Source organism: Erpetoichthys calabaricus, chromosome 6 (assembly GCF_900747795.2).
Source record: "Erpetoichthys calabaricus chromosome 6, fErpCal1.3, whole genome shotgun sequence".
In the NCBI taxonomy this organism is placed as follows: domain Eukaryota; kingdom Metazoa; phylum Chordata; class Cladistia; order Polypteriformes; family Polypteridae; genus Erpetoichthys; species Erpetoichthys calabaricus.
The window spans coordinates 197203074-197218239 of record NC_041399.2 but is presented as its reverse complement, the minus strand read 5'-3'; the positions used below and the strand labels follow the sequence as shown (position 1 = coordinate 197218239).

General features: G+C 40.9%; 1 protein-coding gene across 1 annotated transcript in view; it reads right to left on the bottom strand.

Annotated features, from left to right (window-relative positions):
- Positions 1 to 318: 318 nt before the first annotated feature.
- wdr97 (WD repeat domain 97) overlaps positions 319 to 15166 on the bottom strand; it is a 38184-nt gene continuing 23336 nt past the window's right edge. Inside the window, exons 14-22 of the mRNA XM_028803313.2 lie at positions 13795 to 13968; positions 13449 to 13706; positions 13031 to 13210; positions 12100 to 12285; positions 7463 to 7584; positions 7127 to 7295; positions 3172 to 3350; positions 2941 to 3002; positions 319 to 749 (exon numbers count right to left, since the gene is read on the bottom strand). Coding sequence (XP_028659146.2) covers positions 541 to 749; positions 2941 to 3002; positions 3172 to 3350; positions 7127 to 7295; positions 7463 to 7584; positions 12100 to 12285; positions 13031 to 13210; positions 13449 to 13706; positions 13795 to 13968 — 1539 coding nt within the window. The 3' untranslated portion in view covers positions 319 to 540. The remainder of the gene's footprint in view (positions 750 to 2940; positions 3003 to 3171; positions 3351 to 7126; positions 7296 to 7462; positions 7585 to 12099; positions 12286 to 13030; positions 13211 to 13448; positions 13707 to 13794; positions 13969 to 15166) is intronic.

The window sequence follows — 15166 nt, the reverse complement described above, 5'->3', positions numbered from 1 at the left end:
TTTATGAGCATATGCAAGCTTTATAAATGAGGCCCTGGAAAACTGAAAATAAAAAGGTCCTGTGCCTACAGCTTTTATTCTGAGTCCTCTGGATCATGCAGGATTCCATTCCTGGTGCAGACTTCTACATTTTGGTTCCTTTCTTGTATGGCCTCTTTCCTCAGTCCAATTTGCAAAAGGTGACCCTTGCAGGTGAACAAGACAAGCAAAATAGAATAACTTTAAAGATCTCTCAGATATTCAAGCCCCTTTCTACCAAAGTTACAGTCGAGTAAATTATATTAATATACGGCATATATAATATTATTCTAACAGGCCAATCTGAACTCATAGTAAATTAGATTTATTGATGATAATGATTGTTTAGCCCATTTTTCCAAAGAATATGTGGCCAAGGAAAAGCACATCAAGAAGCTGACTTTTCAAGAGTCTGGATGACTTAATGCTCTTTTGAAGGCGTAGAATGTGAAAAACTTCAAGTCTGATGTTGTCTCTTATTGAAAATACAGAAGGCCTGAAAGAGACTGGACCATCAAGTGATCACCGATAACCATCTGCATAGGAGTGCTCCACAAAGAAGTAACGGTTCATGACCCAGTTGAGAGACCTCACTAAGGTATGAGATGCATCCTGTTCTGTGCTCTTTTGAAGAGAAAACGGACTCAGTTCCACTTTAGGTAGAGATAGTGCGATATGAGGCACAAAGCCGGAGAGTAGATACTGGTGTGATAGTGGAGGCAACGATACACCTGATTGAGAGAAAGAACAAAACGTAATTGTTAGCAACAACAAACTTGTTCACATCCATTACAGTGCACTACTTGTAGTAAGACTGCAGCGCTTACTACTGAAAGGCAGCTTAATGGTGCCAGTATAAGGCTTGGGTACACCTATGGTCACTCACTTATCTCATTGGACCACTCTGTTTTGTAGCTTGGCTTTTAAATATTTTTCAATTTTATTTTTACAAATGATAATTAACATATACCATGCATATGTACTTTAATATACATCTTACTTGATTAAAATATCAATCATTTATAAACCTGCTTAGCAAAATTACAGGTGTTACATTATCACTATACCAAGTATGGAAAGGATATATATAAGAGAGAGAGAGGATGCTCTGATTACAGCACGTTGCTGCACCCACCACATGGCAAACAACCCGGATTGAGATCCAAGTGCATTCGTGCAACGGGTGAGACCTCAGCATCATACTGAACAGTGTCAGGTTTTATTACAGTGGCTGGAGTGCCAATCCTGCCACCAGCCCCCATGTTTTCCCTACAAGTTGGAGGACCTGCTTGCAGGGCTGGATGCAAATTAACGTCATACCCAGGACAGGTATGGTAGGTTAAGGGCTTTGCTCTGGGGCCCAATGGAGTAGAACCACTTCTGGTGTTTTATGGGATTTGAACCAGCAAACCTTCAGAATACTGGAGCAGATCCCTAGCCTCAGAGCCACCACTCCACTTGTATGAATATGTGTATATGGTTACCAATTTTATGGTGTATGCCTACCTAACAAGGTTTAGAAAATAAGAGTGATTTGTAATATTATCAATCACAGCCACTCAAAACATCTGACGTTAACTGAAGGCTACCAACTAGTAGCCTACTGAATTTACTAGTTATGTGCTGAGAGAAAATGTGAGTAGGGCAGGATTAGCATTAACAATAACGTAACAAATCAACCATCTAGGTCAGGGGTGGCAAACTCCAGGCCTGGAGTGCTGCAGTGGCTACAGGTTTTCATTCTAACCCTTTTCCTAATCAGTGACCAGTTTTCAATGCTAATTAACTTTTTCCCCATCACTTTAAGAGCCCTGTTAGAAGAGTTCAGCCCTCTGAATTGATTCCTTTCTTCATTAAATGACAGCCAAGCAGAAATGAGATGTGAAATGAGCTAACAGATGACCAGCTAAACTGGGGCTTCAAACTCCAACCAATTTCACTCCAATCACTTTCCTAATGAGAAGCCGATTCTTGCTGTTAATTAAACCCGTTATTTAATTCCATGGCTTGTTGCTGCTCTCATTCTGCCACAGCACACATTTCGAAAACTGTTGTCTTTCTGTTCTTTCTAAGAGCACCGTCAAAATGTTTTGGTGACCTGAGAGATCAACCTTACCAAGACCATCACATCTCTTTAATTTCAGATATTGTGTGATGGGCACATGGGAGCTGGTCATGTGATGGCTTGTTTTGTGTCTCATTACTGTTTGGCTGCTAATTAAAGAAAAAGAAACAACTATGGGGCCTGAGTCAAGTTAATAAAAAGAAATAATCAGCAGCAAAAACTGGTCACTCCTGTCATCATCAGGTGTAAGAGACTGGATTTACTTTCTGGGCCAGGGGCTATCTGTGTGGTGTTTACATGGTCTACTCATCTTCAAGAGTGCTACCATCTTGACAAACATGTTCTGTTAATAAATGACTCTAAACTGGCCCAGTGTCATTAGCAGAGTGAGTTAGGTTGGCACTCTGTCTCAGATAGGTATCTGCCTTGACGCTCTTGGACCTTATTTGCAGAGCATGAAACACATGAAATCCATCACTACCAGACTAATTTATTATAACAAGATGTGGGTAGTTACAGGGGAGACGGTATCACCTATAGGTCTGAATGATGGTCTTTTACGTGGCCTGTAAAAACCAGACACGCGTACTGATTTGTGAATGCTACATCTTCCAACTTGGATGCAACGGTATAGAGAAAGCACATGAACAGAACAGCAGACATGGAGCTCTGCTTATCACACGCTACCATTCTTAGCCTTACCAAGTTTTTCATCTAAATATTCCCCTAAAATGGACAGGATAATAAACAGGAAATACCATTTTTTCAGGTTGTGTATTAAGCCTAATGTTGCTGCTGTGCTGCCTTCCTACTCTCAAACACTCAATTTATATCCCTAAAGCTCTATAGCACATCACCTTTGACTTTCTGTTTCCTTGTGAAACTTCCAGTTTCTCCAAGTCTTAGGATTGGTCTAGATCTGAAAAGATGGAAAAAGAATATCAGAGCTGAGTAATGTGGCAAAAGGCGATGTATTCCTAGCTAGCAGTACTCAGCCTACACATCCAACATGTCCCGTTACCCTGGTAGCAAATTTTATGGTTGCTTAGTGAACCACAAAAAGGCAATTTCTTGTAATCAGAACTGACCTGTGGATGTCTGGTAACACCAATACAGTGTCTCTTTGGTGACCTCGCTGAAGAGGTGCCAGAGGTCCTGCTGCCAGCTCTTTTTTCAATTGCATTTTACAGAAGAAGTTCACAGCATCTATTGGTCTGAAGGGTGCAGCATCTGGTGGCTCTGTTACAAACACCTTGATGTGTTCAGACTAGGGAAGATGGACAAATACACAGAGATATAGCTTTCAGTTATTACAAAATCATTACAAGAAGCATTTCTAGAACTAGACTGTACAACCACATACCCCTCTCAGCCTGCATAATAATTTACTCTACTTTCGACAAAAAAGATAACAGTGGTATCTTTCATATCCTAGGAACATCTGAGTACTGGGGTGTTTTCCGAACAAAGATTTTTAGTGAAGCAGTATTTAGTTGTATGAAATTAAATCAAATGTGAAAAACTGGCTGTACACAAATGTGGATCTCCTTGTAATTTTGCTGATTTGAATGCCTGTCACTGCTCGATGCTGATTACTTACAACACCAAATTAGTTGAATTAGCTCGTTAAGCATTGAACTTCATAGACAGGTGTGTCCAATCATGAGATATAAAGGTATTTAAGGTGGTCAATTGCAAGTTGTGCTTCCCTTTGACTCTCCTCTGAAGAGTGACAGCATGGGATCCTCAAAGCAACGATCAAAAGATCTGAAAACAAAGATTGTTGAGTCTCCTGGTTTAGGGGAAGGCTACAAAAAGCTACCTCAGAGGTTTAAACTGTCAGTTTCAACTGTAAGGAATGGAATCAGGAAATGGAAGGCCACAGGCACAGTTGCTGTTAAACCCAGCAGGTCCGGCAGACCAAGAAAAATACAGGAGCGGCATATGCGCAGGATTGTGAGAATGGTTACAGACAACCCACAGATCACCTCCAAAGACCTGCAAGAACATCTTGCTGCAGATGGTGTATCTGTACATCGTTCTACAATTCAGCGCAATTTGCACAAAGAACATCTGTATGGCATGGTGATGAGAAAGAAGCCCTTTCTGCACTCACACCACAAACAGAGTCGCTTGTTGTATACAAATGCTCATTTAGACAAGCCAGATTCATTGTGGAACAAAGTGCTTTGGACTGATGAGACAAAAATTGAGTTATTTGGTCAAAACAAAAAGCACTTTGCATGGCGGAAGAAGAACACTGCATTCCAAGAAAAACACCTGCTACCTACTGTCAAATTTGGTGGAGGTTCCATCATGCTGTGGGCCTGTGTGGCTAGTTCAGGGACTGGGGCCCTTGTTAAAGTCGAGGGTCAGATGAATTCAACCCAATATCAACAACTTCTTTAGGATAATGTTCAAGCATCAGTCACGAAGTTGAAGGTACGCAGGGGTTGGATATTCCAACAAGACAATAACCCAAAACACAGTTCGAAATCTACAAAGGCATTCATGCAGAGGGAGAAGTACAATGTTCTGGAATGGCCGTCACAGTCCCGTGACTTGAATATCATCGAAAATCTATGGGATGATTTGAAGCAGGCTGTCCATGCTTGGCAGCCATCAAATTTAACTGAAGTGGAGAGATTTTGTATTGAAGAATGGTCAAAAATACCTCCATCCAGAATCCAGACTCTCATCAAAGGTTATAGGAGGCGTCTAGAGGCTGTTAGATTTGCAAAAGGAGGCTCAACTAAGTATTGATGTCATATCTCTGTTGGGGTGCCCAAATTTATGCACCGGTCTAATTTTGTTATGATGCATATTGCAAATTTTCTGTTAATCCAATATACTTAATGTCACTGCTGAAATACTACTGTTTCCATGAGGCATGTCATATATTAAAAGGAAGTTGCTACTTTGAAAGCTCAGCCAATGATAAACAAAAATCCAAAGAATTAAGAGGGGTTCCCAAACTTTTTCATATGACTGTAACTCCTGTTCTTAGGTCTTTGCACTGGCTTCCAGTTAAGTTTAAGACCAATTTCAAAATTGTCCTTCTTAATCAAAAGCTTTAAATGGCTTAGGCCCTAATTGCCTCACTGAAATTATCATTACATACAAACTACAGCACGCATTAATACCTCTAGAGGTGTGCTAAATATTAAAAGGTTAACAAAATATCTTTGTGGAGTTGAGGTTTTAGCTACAGGGTGCTAAAATGTTGAACATAAAAACATAAGAAATTTGACAACCAAGAGGAAACCATTCAGTCCATCAGACTCATTTGTTTGGCCAATAGCTAAACTGTCCCAACATCTCCTCCAGATACTTCATAAATATTTACAAGGTTTCTGCTTCCAGTTGGTGGCCAGCTGGTATGGCTAAGATTGTGTCTGAGTTTATCTGTTATAACTGACCATTGACCACCAGAGGTTTATTTTGTACAAGGATGCTTCTGATTGAAGTTTTTGTTTTCCAGGAAGGGGTCCATCAGGCAGTACATTATTGGCTTTCACAGAAAGGAGTGAGCTCAACTATGTTGGTAATTCATCATGCAGCAGTCACTAAATTTGACATGTCCAGTGATTTTCAGTCATCTAAACTGACATATTACAGTGACAAAATCAACCACCTCATACCCTATGAACAGAAGAAGTGTAATGTGACATTGGCTTAAAACTTATTTATCACCCATAAGCGGTTTACACCCTTCTGAGCCTGTGAAAGTTGAGCACTACAAAAAAATGAAGTGAATTTAGTCAAAAATAAATATTTCAGTCTATTTTTTCAATAGGTGGCACGGTGGCGCAGTGGGTAGCGCTGCTGCCTTGCAGTTGGGAGACCTGGGGACCTGGGTTCACTTCCCGGGTCCTCCCTGCGTGGAGTTTGCATGTTCTCCCCGTGTATGCGTGGGTTTCCTCTGGGTGCTCTGGTTTCCTCCCACAGTCCAAAGACATGCAGGTTAGGTGGATTGGCGATTCTAAATTGGCCCTAGTGTGTGCTGGGGGTGTTTGTGTGTGTCCTGCAGTGGGTTGGCACCCTGCCTGGGATTGGTTCCTGCCTTGTGCCCTGTGTTGGCTGGGATTGGCTCCAGCGGACCCCTGTGTTCTGATTCAGCGGGTTGGAAAATGGATGGATATTTTTTCAATAGTTTTAGAATTCAACTTATTTCTATAAGTTATTTCTATAATCTTTGTAATATTCAATGCATTGTTGGCTGGGATTGGCTCCAGCAGACCCCCGTGACCCTGTGTTCGGATTCAGCGGGTTGGAAAATGGATGGATGGATGGATGAGCTAGTATGACAGTCTGGTTCAGGGTTCTGACAGATGGTGCCTGTACCAAAGGCATGAGGCATGAGGCAGGAACCAATCCTGGATAGACTGCTACTCTACTGTAGGACACAATCATACAAACACCAACACTCGCTCATGTTGAACCAATTTAGAGTCCCTAATCAATATAACCTGCATGTGTTTGGGATGAAAAACCAGAGTATACTGGAAAAATTCAACAGCAGCTCAATACAATGCTGGTTTAATTGGTTAGTTTTTGCGTTTGGAAGATTAGGGTTCAATTCTAGCATGAGGTGACTGTTTTTCCTGACAGGCAGTGTGGTGTAGTACTTAAAACCTTGTACTTCAAATCCTGAGGTTGAGGGTTCAAATCTCGTCACTGGCACTGTATGACTATGAAGACATTAAATCACCTGTCCATGCTTCAATTGGAAAAACAAAAGAAATGTAACAAATTGTCACCATGAATTAGCCAAATACAAAATCTAATAAAAAAGCAGCCACAGATTGGGAGAAAAGGAGAGTCAGACTCAATATCTGAAGTGATGCATCTGTGCTATTCTCTGTCCCAGCAGGCAGCCCTATATACTGTTTATCACTCTGGGAGCTTCCATAATCCAACATGCCTGGTATATCACTAGCTGGTGTCCACACCTGTCTGACCCCTCCTAAACTCAGCAGGACCCAGTCTTCTTTCACAGTCCATCCAAACTCTCTGAGGACTGAACATCTCCCTCATTCTTACTTTGAACTTCTGAGACCACAGCTCCAGCCACTCTTTAATGATATTGCGGAGCTCAGCCTTACTGGGGGCTCTTTCCTCTATCCATAAATTCCATGAGTCTAGCTCTTCACACAGATAGTTGTTGGGATCTTCAAGCCCCAGCTTCTTGAGCCAAATCAGAATGCTCTTTCTACATCATAAAAGGGAGATGAGAGATAGGTTATCTTATATATCATGGATATCTCAACACACATTTTAAATGACATTTAGGTGAGGACCAATTTTCTTTCCTCTGTTTTTGCCCAACACCCTGCTGTCTATTAAAATGTCACAATTCAGTAATATGCGGACACCCACCTGAAATCCAAATCTGCCTCAATCAGCTGGACCAGCAGTTCAATGAGGACCTCCCTGCTGCTGGGATACAAAGATGTAAGAACTGATAGAGCAGTGCCAATGAACAGCCTTTGGTCTGATTTCTGCAAGATGGCAAACACACAGTTACATTCATAAGAAAATTTTTAAATTGAAAACAACAGGGCAGCACTGAACTGGGTGTTTGAATCCCACGTTGGTCACTGTCTGTATGGACTACTATAAGTGTTTCCTCTGTGGATATGTAACAAGTATTTAAAATGCTAAGTTTAGTTATTTGCATCTTCACCAAATCCTCATAATATTCATTATGCTGTATGTTTTCCTGTTGTATTTTCCCAATCCGTTGACAGTGTTATGTTACATCATCAGTGTGAACCTTTCCCAGTGTTCATTGTGTTCACTGTGAGAGAAGGAAGCAGAACTTGAACACTCAAATGTTTTCTATCTCAACCTTTCAGCTTATTAATAATAAACTTTAACAGATAACAGAGTTCAGTGTAGTTGCATTACTCCTTCATGGCAGTTTTTACAATCCAGCACATTGTGATTCACAACTTAAAAGCTCTGGAGGTTAACCGGATTCAAGGCCAGAGTGCAGCAGTACGGTGCGTTCGGTGAACACTGGTTACAGATACAAGGGTTTTCTCTGGCTACATGGAATTATTTCCCTATATGAAAGATACAGGGCCTATAAAACAGCATTCACCATCTTGAATGTTTTCACATTTTATTGTTCTAAAACACTGGATTAATTTTTTTTTCTTTTTTCACAATGATCAACAGAAAAAGACTTTTTAATATCAAAGTGAAAACAGATCTCTACAATGTGATCTAAGATAATTAAAATTAAAAACACAAAATAATTGCCCCTGATGCACCTAAATCATCACTGGAGTTTGGTTTTAGAAGTCATAGTTCAATGGAGGTCAACTGTGTGGAGTTTCAGGTGATTGTAATATTAATGCACCTGAATGTGGAAGGTCCAACTTGTTGTGAGTCAGTATGGTGGACTAACCTACACATTGAAAACAAAAGAGCACTCCAAGCAACTTACTTTAAAAGGTGATTGGGGACCAAAAAATATCCAAGTCACTGAATACTCCTTGGAGTCCAATTAATGACTCATAATTAATAATAATAAGTAATTAATAAAAATTAATAATAATAATTAATAGAAAGACTATGGCACAGAAGTATACCTGCCTAAAGCAGACCGTTCACAAAAACTGAGAGATCATGCAAGAAGACGAGTAATGGAGGCCACCATGACACCTATGACAACTCTGAAAGAGTTACAAGCTACAGTGATTTAGATTGGAGTGATTGTGCAGATAACAACTGGGTGCCTGGGTGCTTCAACAGTAGAATCTTTAGTGAAAGTCACAATGCACACGGAGTTTGCCAATAGGTACATGGGAGTCAGTCCAATGGTCTGATGAGATCAAATGTTCGATGTAAGACAAATACCGTATATCATCAAAAACACACACTGTGAAGCATGTTAGTGACTGCATCATGCTGTGGGGATGCTTTTCTGCAGCAGGCCTGGAAGGCTTGTGAAGGTAAAATGAATACAGCAAAATACGGGGAAGACCTGAAGGAAAAGCTTATTTAGCCTGCAAGAATCCAGCACCTTCAGAGAAGACCAACAAAACAACAAGCTCAAATGTAAAGCCAACACAACACAGAAATTGAAAGAAAACAACAATGTTAATGTCCTGGTGTGGCCAAGTTAGAGCCCAGATCTCAAGGCTTTTCAATCTCCATGCAATCTGACAGAGCTGGTGCAGTATAGCAAAGAAGAATGAAGAAAAATGAATGCAAAGCTGACAGAGAGAGAGACCTGTTCACACAGAATCAAGGCTGTCATCTGCTAAATACTGACCTAAAGAGGTGAGGAGGAGGAAGAGGATGGGAGCATGTGCTGATGCAGCATGTTGCTGCACCCACCACATGACAAACCACACAGACTGGGACCCAAGGGGTGAATAGTCATGCAATTAATTATTTTGTGATTTATATTTGTAATCCTGCGGTGGGTTGGCACCCTGCCCGGGATTGGTTCCTGCCTTGTGCCCTGTGTTGGCTGGGATTGACTCCAGCAGACCCCCGTGACCCTGTGTTCGGATTCAGCGGGTTGGAAAATGGATGGATATTTGTAATCAGTTCAGGCCACTTTGCAGAGATCTGCTTTTATTTTGACATTAAAGAGTCCTGTTAAATATTGTCATTAAAGCAGCATTAAATCCACTGGGATTCAATGTTGAAGAAAAATAAAATGTGAACACTTCCAAGGGGTGAATACTTCGTATGGGCACTGTACATTAACTGGGTTATTTCAGCATTGTAAACTGGTGCACAGTGGGTACATGCAGGAATGTGACTTGTGACAGACTGGCACCTCATCAATTACAGATTTTAGTCCTGCTCCCAATACCTTCAAGTTGGACTCCATCTCACTGTAACCCTATAATGGATAAAGGAGTTTCAAAAAAGGAGGTATAAAGTACAAATGAGCTCCTTAAAGCAGTAACTTTATGCCAGACTCAAACCCCATTATACCTGTGGTCTGAATAATTTCTGAATCCACTGCATTTACTGCCTGAATAGAACTTATCACAAAAACGTTTTTCTTCTGACTAGCTGTTTTCTAAATGCTTGCTTTATCATTACAAGTACACATTTCCTAATATTAAATGTTAAAAATGAAAGCAAATCACACCAAACAATTGTTTAAACGTCCATCCTCATATCAGTGGTATCATCAACACATCTAATGATGGAGGTGAAGCTGTGTTTGGCAATACACTCACAGGTGAACAAGGCGTACAACAGGGGGCTCAGTGCACTATCCTGTGGAGTGCTTATGTTAAGCTGGGGTCTGCTAGTTAGGAAGTCCAAATGGTACAACAGTGTTAAATGTTGAGCTGTAGTCTATTAACCATACTCTAGAACAGGGGTGTCGAACTCTGGGCCTGGAGGTCCGCAGTGGCTGCAGGTTTTCATTCTGACCCTTTTCCTAATCAATGACCAGTTTTTGCTGCTAATTATCTTCTTTTCCCTTAATTTTAATAGCTCTGATTTTAAGGATTCAGTCCCCTGAATTTATTCCTTTCTTCATTAAATGGCAGCCAAAATGAAATGAAATGTGAACAGATGACCATCTAAACCAATTTCACTCCAACCAATCTCTTAATGAAGAGCTGATTCTTGCTGTTAATTAAGCCTGTTATTTAATTCAATGGCTTGTTGCTGCTCTCATTGTGCCACAGCAGACATTTCCAAAACTGATTTTTCTGTATTTTGTAAATGTTTTGGTGAGATGAGAGATCAACCTCACTGAGACATTCACCTTTCTTTATTTTTAGATATTGTGTGATGGGCACAGGTGTGCTGGTCACGTGGCAGCTTGTTTTGTGTCTCATTACTGTTTGACATCTAATTAAGGAAAAAGAAACAACTAAGGGGCCTGAGTCAAGTTAATTAAAACTAAAGCAAAAGAAGTTACGGAATTAGCAGCAAAAACAGGTCACTAATGAAGAAGAAGGTTAGAATGAAAACCTGCAGCCACTGCGGTCCTCCAGGACTGGAGTTCAACATCCATGTTCTAGAACACGGGTGGGCAGATTCAGTCCTGGAGGGCCACAGTGGCTGCAGGTTTTTGTTCCAACCCAGTTGCTTAATTAAAAACCAATCCTTGTCAATAATTTAATTTCATGACTTGTTAGTGCTTTAACTCTGCCATGTCAAGTTATTCTCATATCCTAGATTTGTTTTCTTTTCTAAGGATATCATCCAAATGATTTGAAGTCTAAAACAGATGAGTAATTCTCAGTGCTTCGCTTTTTTCTCTTCACTTTCCTTCCAAGTATTTAATTAAACCCAATGGTGCATGATAAATACACACAGGTGTAAATGGAAACAAACTAAATGGAGAAATGCTGGTCTCTTTTGTCATTTGCATGTTATTCCTAATTGGGAGCAATTAAAAATCAAGAATACAGCTGTTTAAGACTAAAATAAGCAATAAGGGTTCAAAATCTTAATGAGCGAGACAACTAAAGTGAAGCAGAAATGTTACTTGAGCAATAAGTGGACAGAGTGGTGGCTCTGAGGCTAGGGATATTCCCTGGCACTCGGAAGGTTGCTGGTTCGAGTCCCATAAATGCCAAAAGGTATTCTGCTCTGTTGAGCCCTTCAGCAAGGCCCTTAACCTGCAATTGCTGAGTGCTTTGAGTAATGAGAAAAGCGCTATATAAATGCAAAGAATTATTATTATAAGTGCTTCTTATTAAGTAATTGGGCTGGAACAAAAACCTGCAGCCACTGCGGCCCTCCAGGACTGAATCTGCCCATCCTTGCTCTAGAATATCGGTTTATATTATGCCAGGGTGCTGGGGTGGTATGAAGTGTAAGTCATATGGCACCCTCTGTGGACTGTTTGTGATGATGTGAAAACTGGAACTATCTGGAATATTCTCCTTAACGTGTCTCTTAAGGTATTTCATTACAATAGAAGTGAGTAAACTTTGACCAAATCTTTTTGACCTGAGCACTGATTAAAACAATTAGTAAAGTAGGTTACATTTATAAATATACAGACATTTTATTTATACCATAAGTGAAGGAGGCTCTGGATAGTTGAGGACAGACAATAGTTTTTCACGCATTTCTTCCAAGTTCTCCAGACAGTCCTGCTGGTGCAAAATGACCAGAGCGCCCAGGATGTCAGTCTTTATCTGGTACTTCTCGATCTTCAGTTTCTGCAGCAGGATGCTCGTGAAGAACCTGGCACTGAGTGGCTGTAAGAGGACAGAAATTACAAATAATTATATTACCCAAACCAATGATGACCACTGATGACCAATGGTGTGTCTTTGTATGAGAAAATATGCAGCATGTGACATTACACTCCTCCATGGTGATGTGAACGAGATGCATAAAACGAACCGATTTTGCCAGTGTGTGATGGATTAAATGGATTGTGTAGCTACAGAAGAGAACACAAGGACATGGAAGTGAGCCTAGAGAGGAAGGGAGGGTGGGAGCGTGCACTGATATGGTGCGATGCTGCACCCACCACATGATGAACTACCTCAGGATCCCAAATTAGGACCCAAGAGCAAGAGCAAGATTAATTGTTTTCCACCCCAAAAAAACATTAAAACTGCCTAGTGTTTCTACCATTTTACAATTGCAAAATTGCCTGCAAAAAGAATTTTAGTGTCAGTTGCGTTTTTTTTCATCACTCCTGATTGATTTGAGATATTATTTCTAACTGAAAGACTAGAAAATAATATATTATATAGTATTCATACAGTATATACCTTGGAAGGCCTAAGAGAAGGTTTATGGATGTGGTGAGAGAGGACATGCAGGTGATGGGTGTAACAGAACAAGATGGAGAGGACAGAAAGATATGGAAGAAGATGATCCGCTGTGGCGACCCCTAAACGGGAGCAGCCGAAAGAAGAAGAAGAAGAAGACAGTATACACCTTTAGCAGATTTTAGCCAATGACCCAGTGAAACACTTTGGTTCATCTTACCTTAAGGATTGATTCTGGGAATACTCTTTTAAACCAGTCTTGCTCTGTGAACTGTGAGATGAAGCTGGGCAGAGGGACTGGAGATGGGCTGCTGGGGGGCTCAGCTGGTGGAGGTGGAGGTGGTGATGGCTGTGGAAGGGGGATGTGCTTTATAACTGGAGAGAGTTGCTTGACTTTTGGCTGTAACAAAGAAACCATTTACTCTTAAAATTAAAAATAAAGATGTGTAGGTAAAAATACATTTTAAAGTAAGAAAAAACAAATTAGCGACAGCTTTACATTGAAAGGGATTGATTGACTGTGTACAAGCTCTAGGCAGTGTTTTGTTTTTAGCTTCCATGTTCAATTAAGGCATTTGCATGCATTATAATCCTGATTTTTTTTTTACATTGAACCAAATAAAACGACAAAGAAAGACCTTCTCTGGTTGTGCCCTGGGGATCAGCTCTGGTTCATCTTTAGGCTCCACATGCGGTTGAACTGCAGGCTCTGACTCACACTTCAGCTCCGGTTCTGGTTCTGGCTCATTCTTAATCTCTGGCTCAGGAGACAGCTTTGGACTTTCTCTAACTGGCACCTGATCGATCATTGCCATCAGGGCAGCAAAACTGGATTCTTCCTCATCGTCGTCATCCTTCTCCTCTTCCTCCTCCTGCTCTTCTTCCAACTTTGCTTCCTGAAATAAGAATTGGAACAAATCAGTAGGTGACACTTCAGTTAACAGGAGTTTTGTAACTGCTCTTGCTATCTTCTGCTGCACTCACCTCAAGAAATTTGAGTTTCATTTTATAGCTGTTAGCTTGAGCCACCTCCTTTCTTGGTGATGCTTCCTCATCTTCTGTCTTTTGGAATGCTTCTGGTGGCCACAATTGACTTAGCAATACTGAATTGGGGAAAGTGCCTTCCTGAAGAACTGGGGATACCCCATGTGATGGCAGCTAGAAGAAACATTAAACAAATCGGCAGTCTAAAATCATCATTTGATAATGTTGAACCATCAATCCATCCTACCACCCTGACGACCACCTGAACTGGTTAGATCCTTTACCTCAGCAGCTATTAACTACTCTTTTGTAACTGAGTGATTAAAGACATAACTTTGGAACTATAGGCTGCAGTCTCACTCAATTACAATGGACTGTGATGAACTGTAAAGAAATATTGAAGGCAATTTAACTAATTGCATCAGCATTCTTTCTTGTGACAAATAAAATGCATTTGTGCATTCATTCTTTTTTGTTTATCTAACTACTGTACATCTGCACATTCTTTCTTTCTTGTTATGCAAGTAATTTATGGCACTCTTAGTTTAAAATGATCACACAATTTACAATTTAACAGTAAAAGAACTGAAGACACAGGAAATTGCACAAATAACATAAGAGCATCAAAACTTTTAGGCAGAGCCATCCATCACCAAGACAGCTAGTCAAACATATTGTATGCTTGTAATAGCAAAAGGTCCAGAACCACAAGTGAATATATAACATAAGTATGGCCTGTCTGAGAGGCCAGAGAGTGATGTCAGACACAGAAGTATGTTAGAGAAAGAGATACCATTTCATCTTGGTGTTGAACACAACTTGTGCATCAGCCAGACCTCTAAATCTAAAAGCTACTTCTATAAGCATTCTAAGACTATACACTGTACATCCAGGTGGGGGTGGGTGGGTCGTCCTTGTTCCTACTCTGTTCAATGCTGGTATGGACTGGATGTTGGGCAAGGTCGTGGGGTCCACCGGCTGTGGGGCATCTGTTGGTGAAGAAAGATTCCCTGATCTTGACTTTGCTGATGATGCTGTGATCTTCGCTGAGTCAATGGAGGCTCTGATCGGGGCGCTCAAGAGACTGAGCGAGAAGTCTGAGTGTCTGGGCTTGCAAGTGTCCTGGATAAAAACCAAGATCCAGGCCTTTAATGACCTCTTGGGCACAGCCATCAGCAGTGTGTCTGTCTGTGGTGAGAGTGTCGACCTCGTCGAGGGGTTTACTTACCTTGACAGTGACATTCATGTCTCTGGTGACTCTTCCTATGAAGTCAGTAGACGGACTGGGAGAGCATGGTGGGTCATGAGATGACTGGAAAGGGGCGTGTGGCGCTCCCGATATCTATGCAAAAGGACAAAGGTCCAAGCCTTT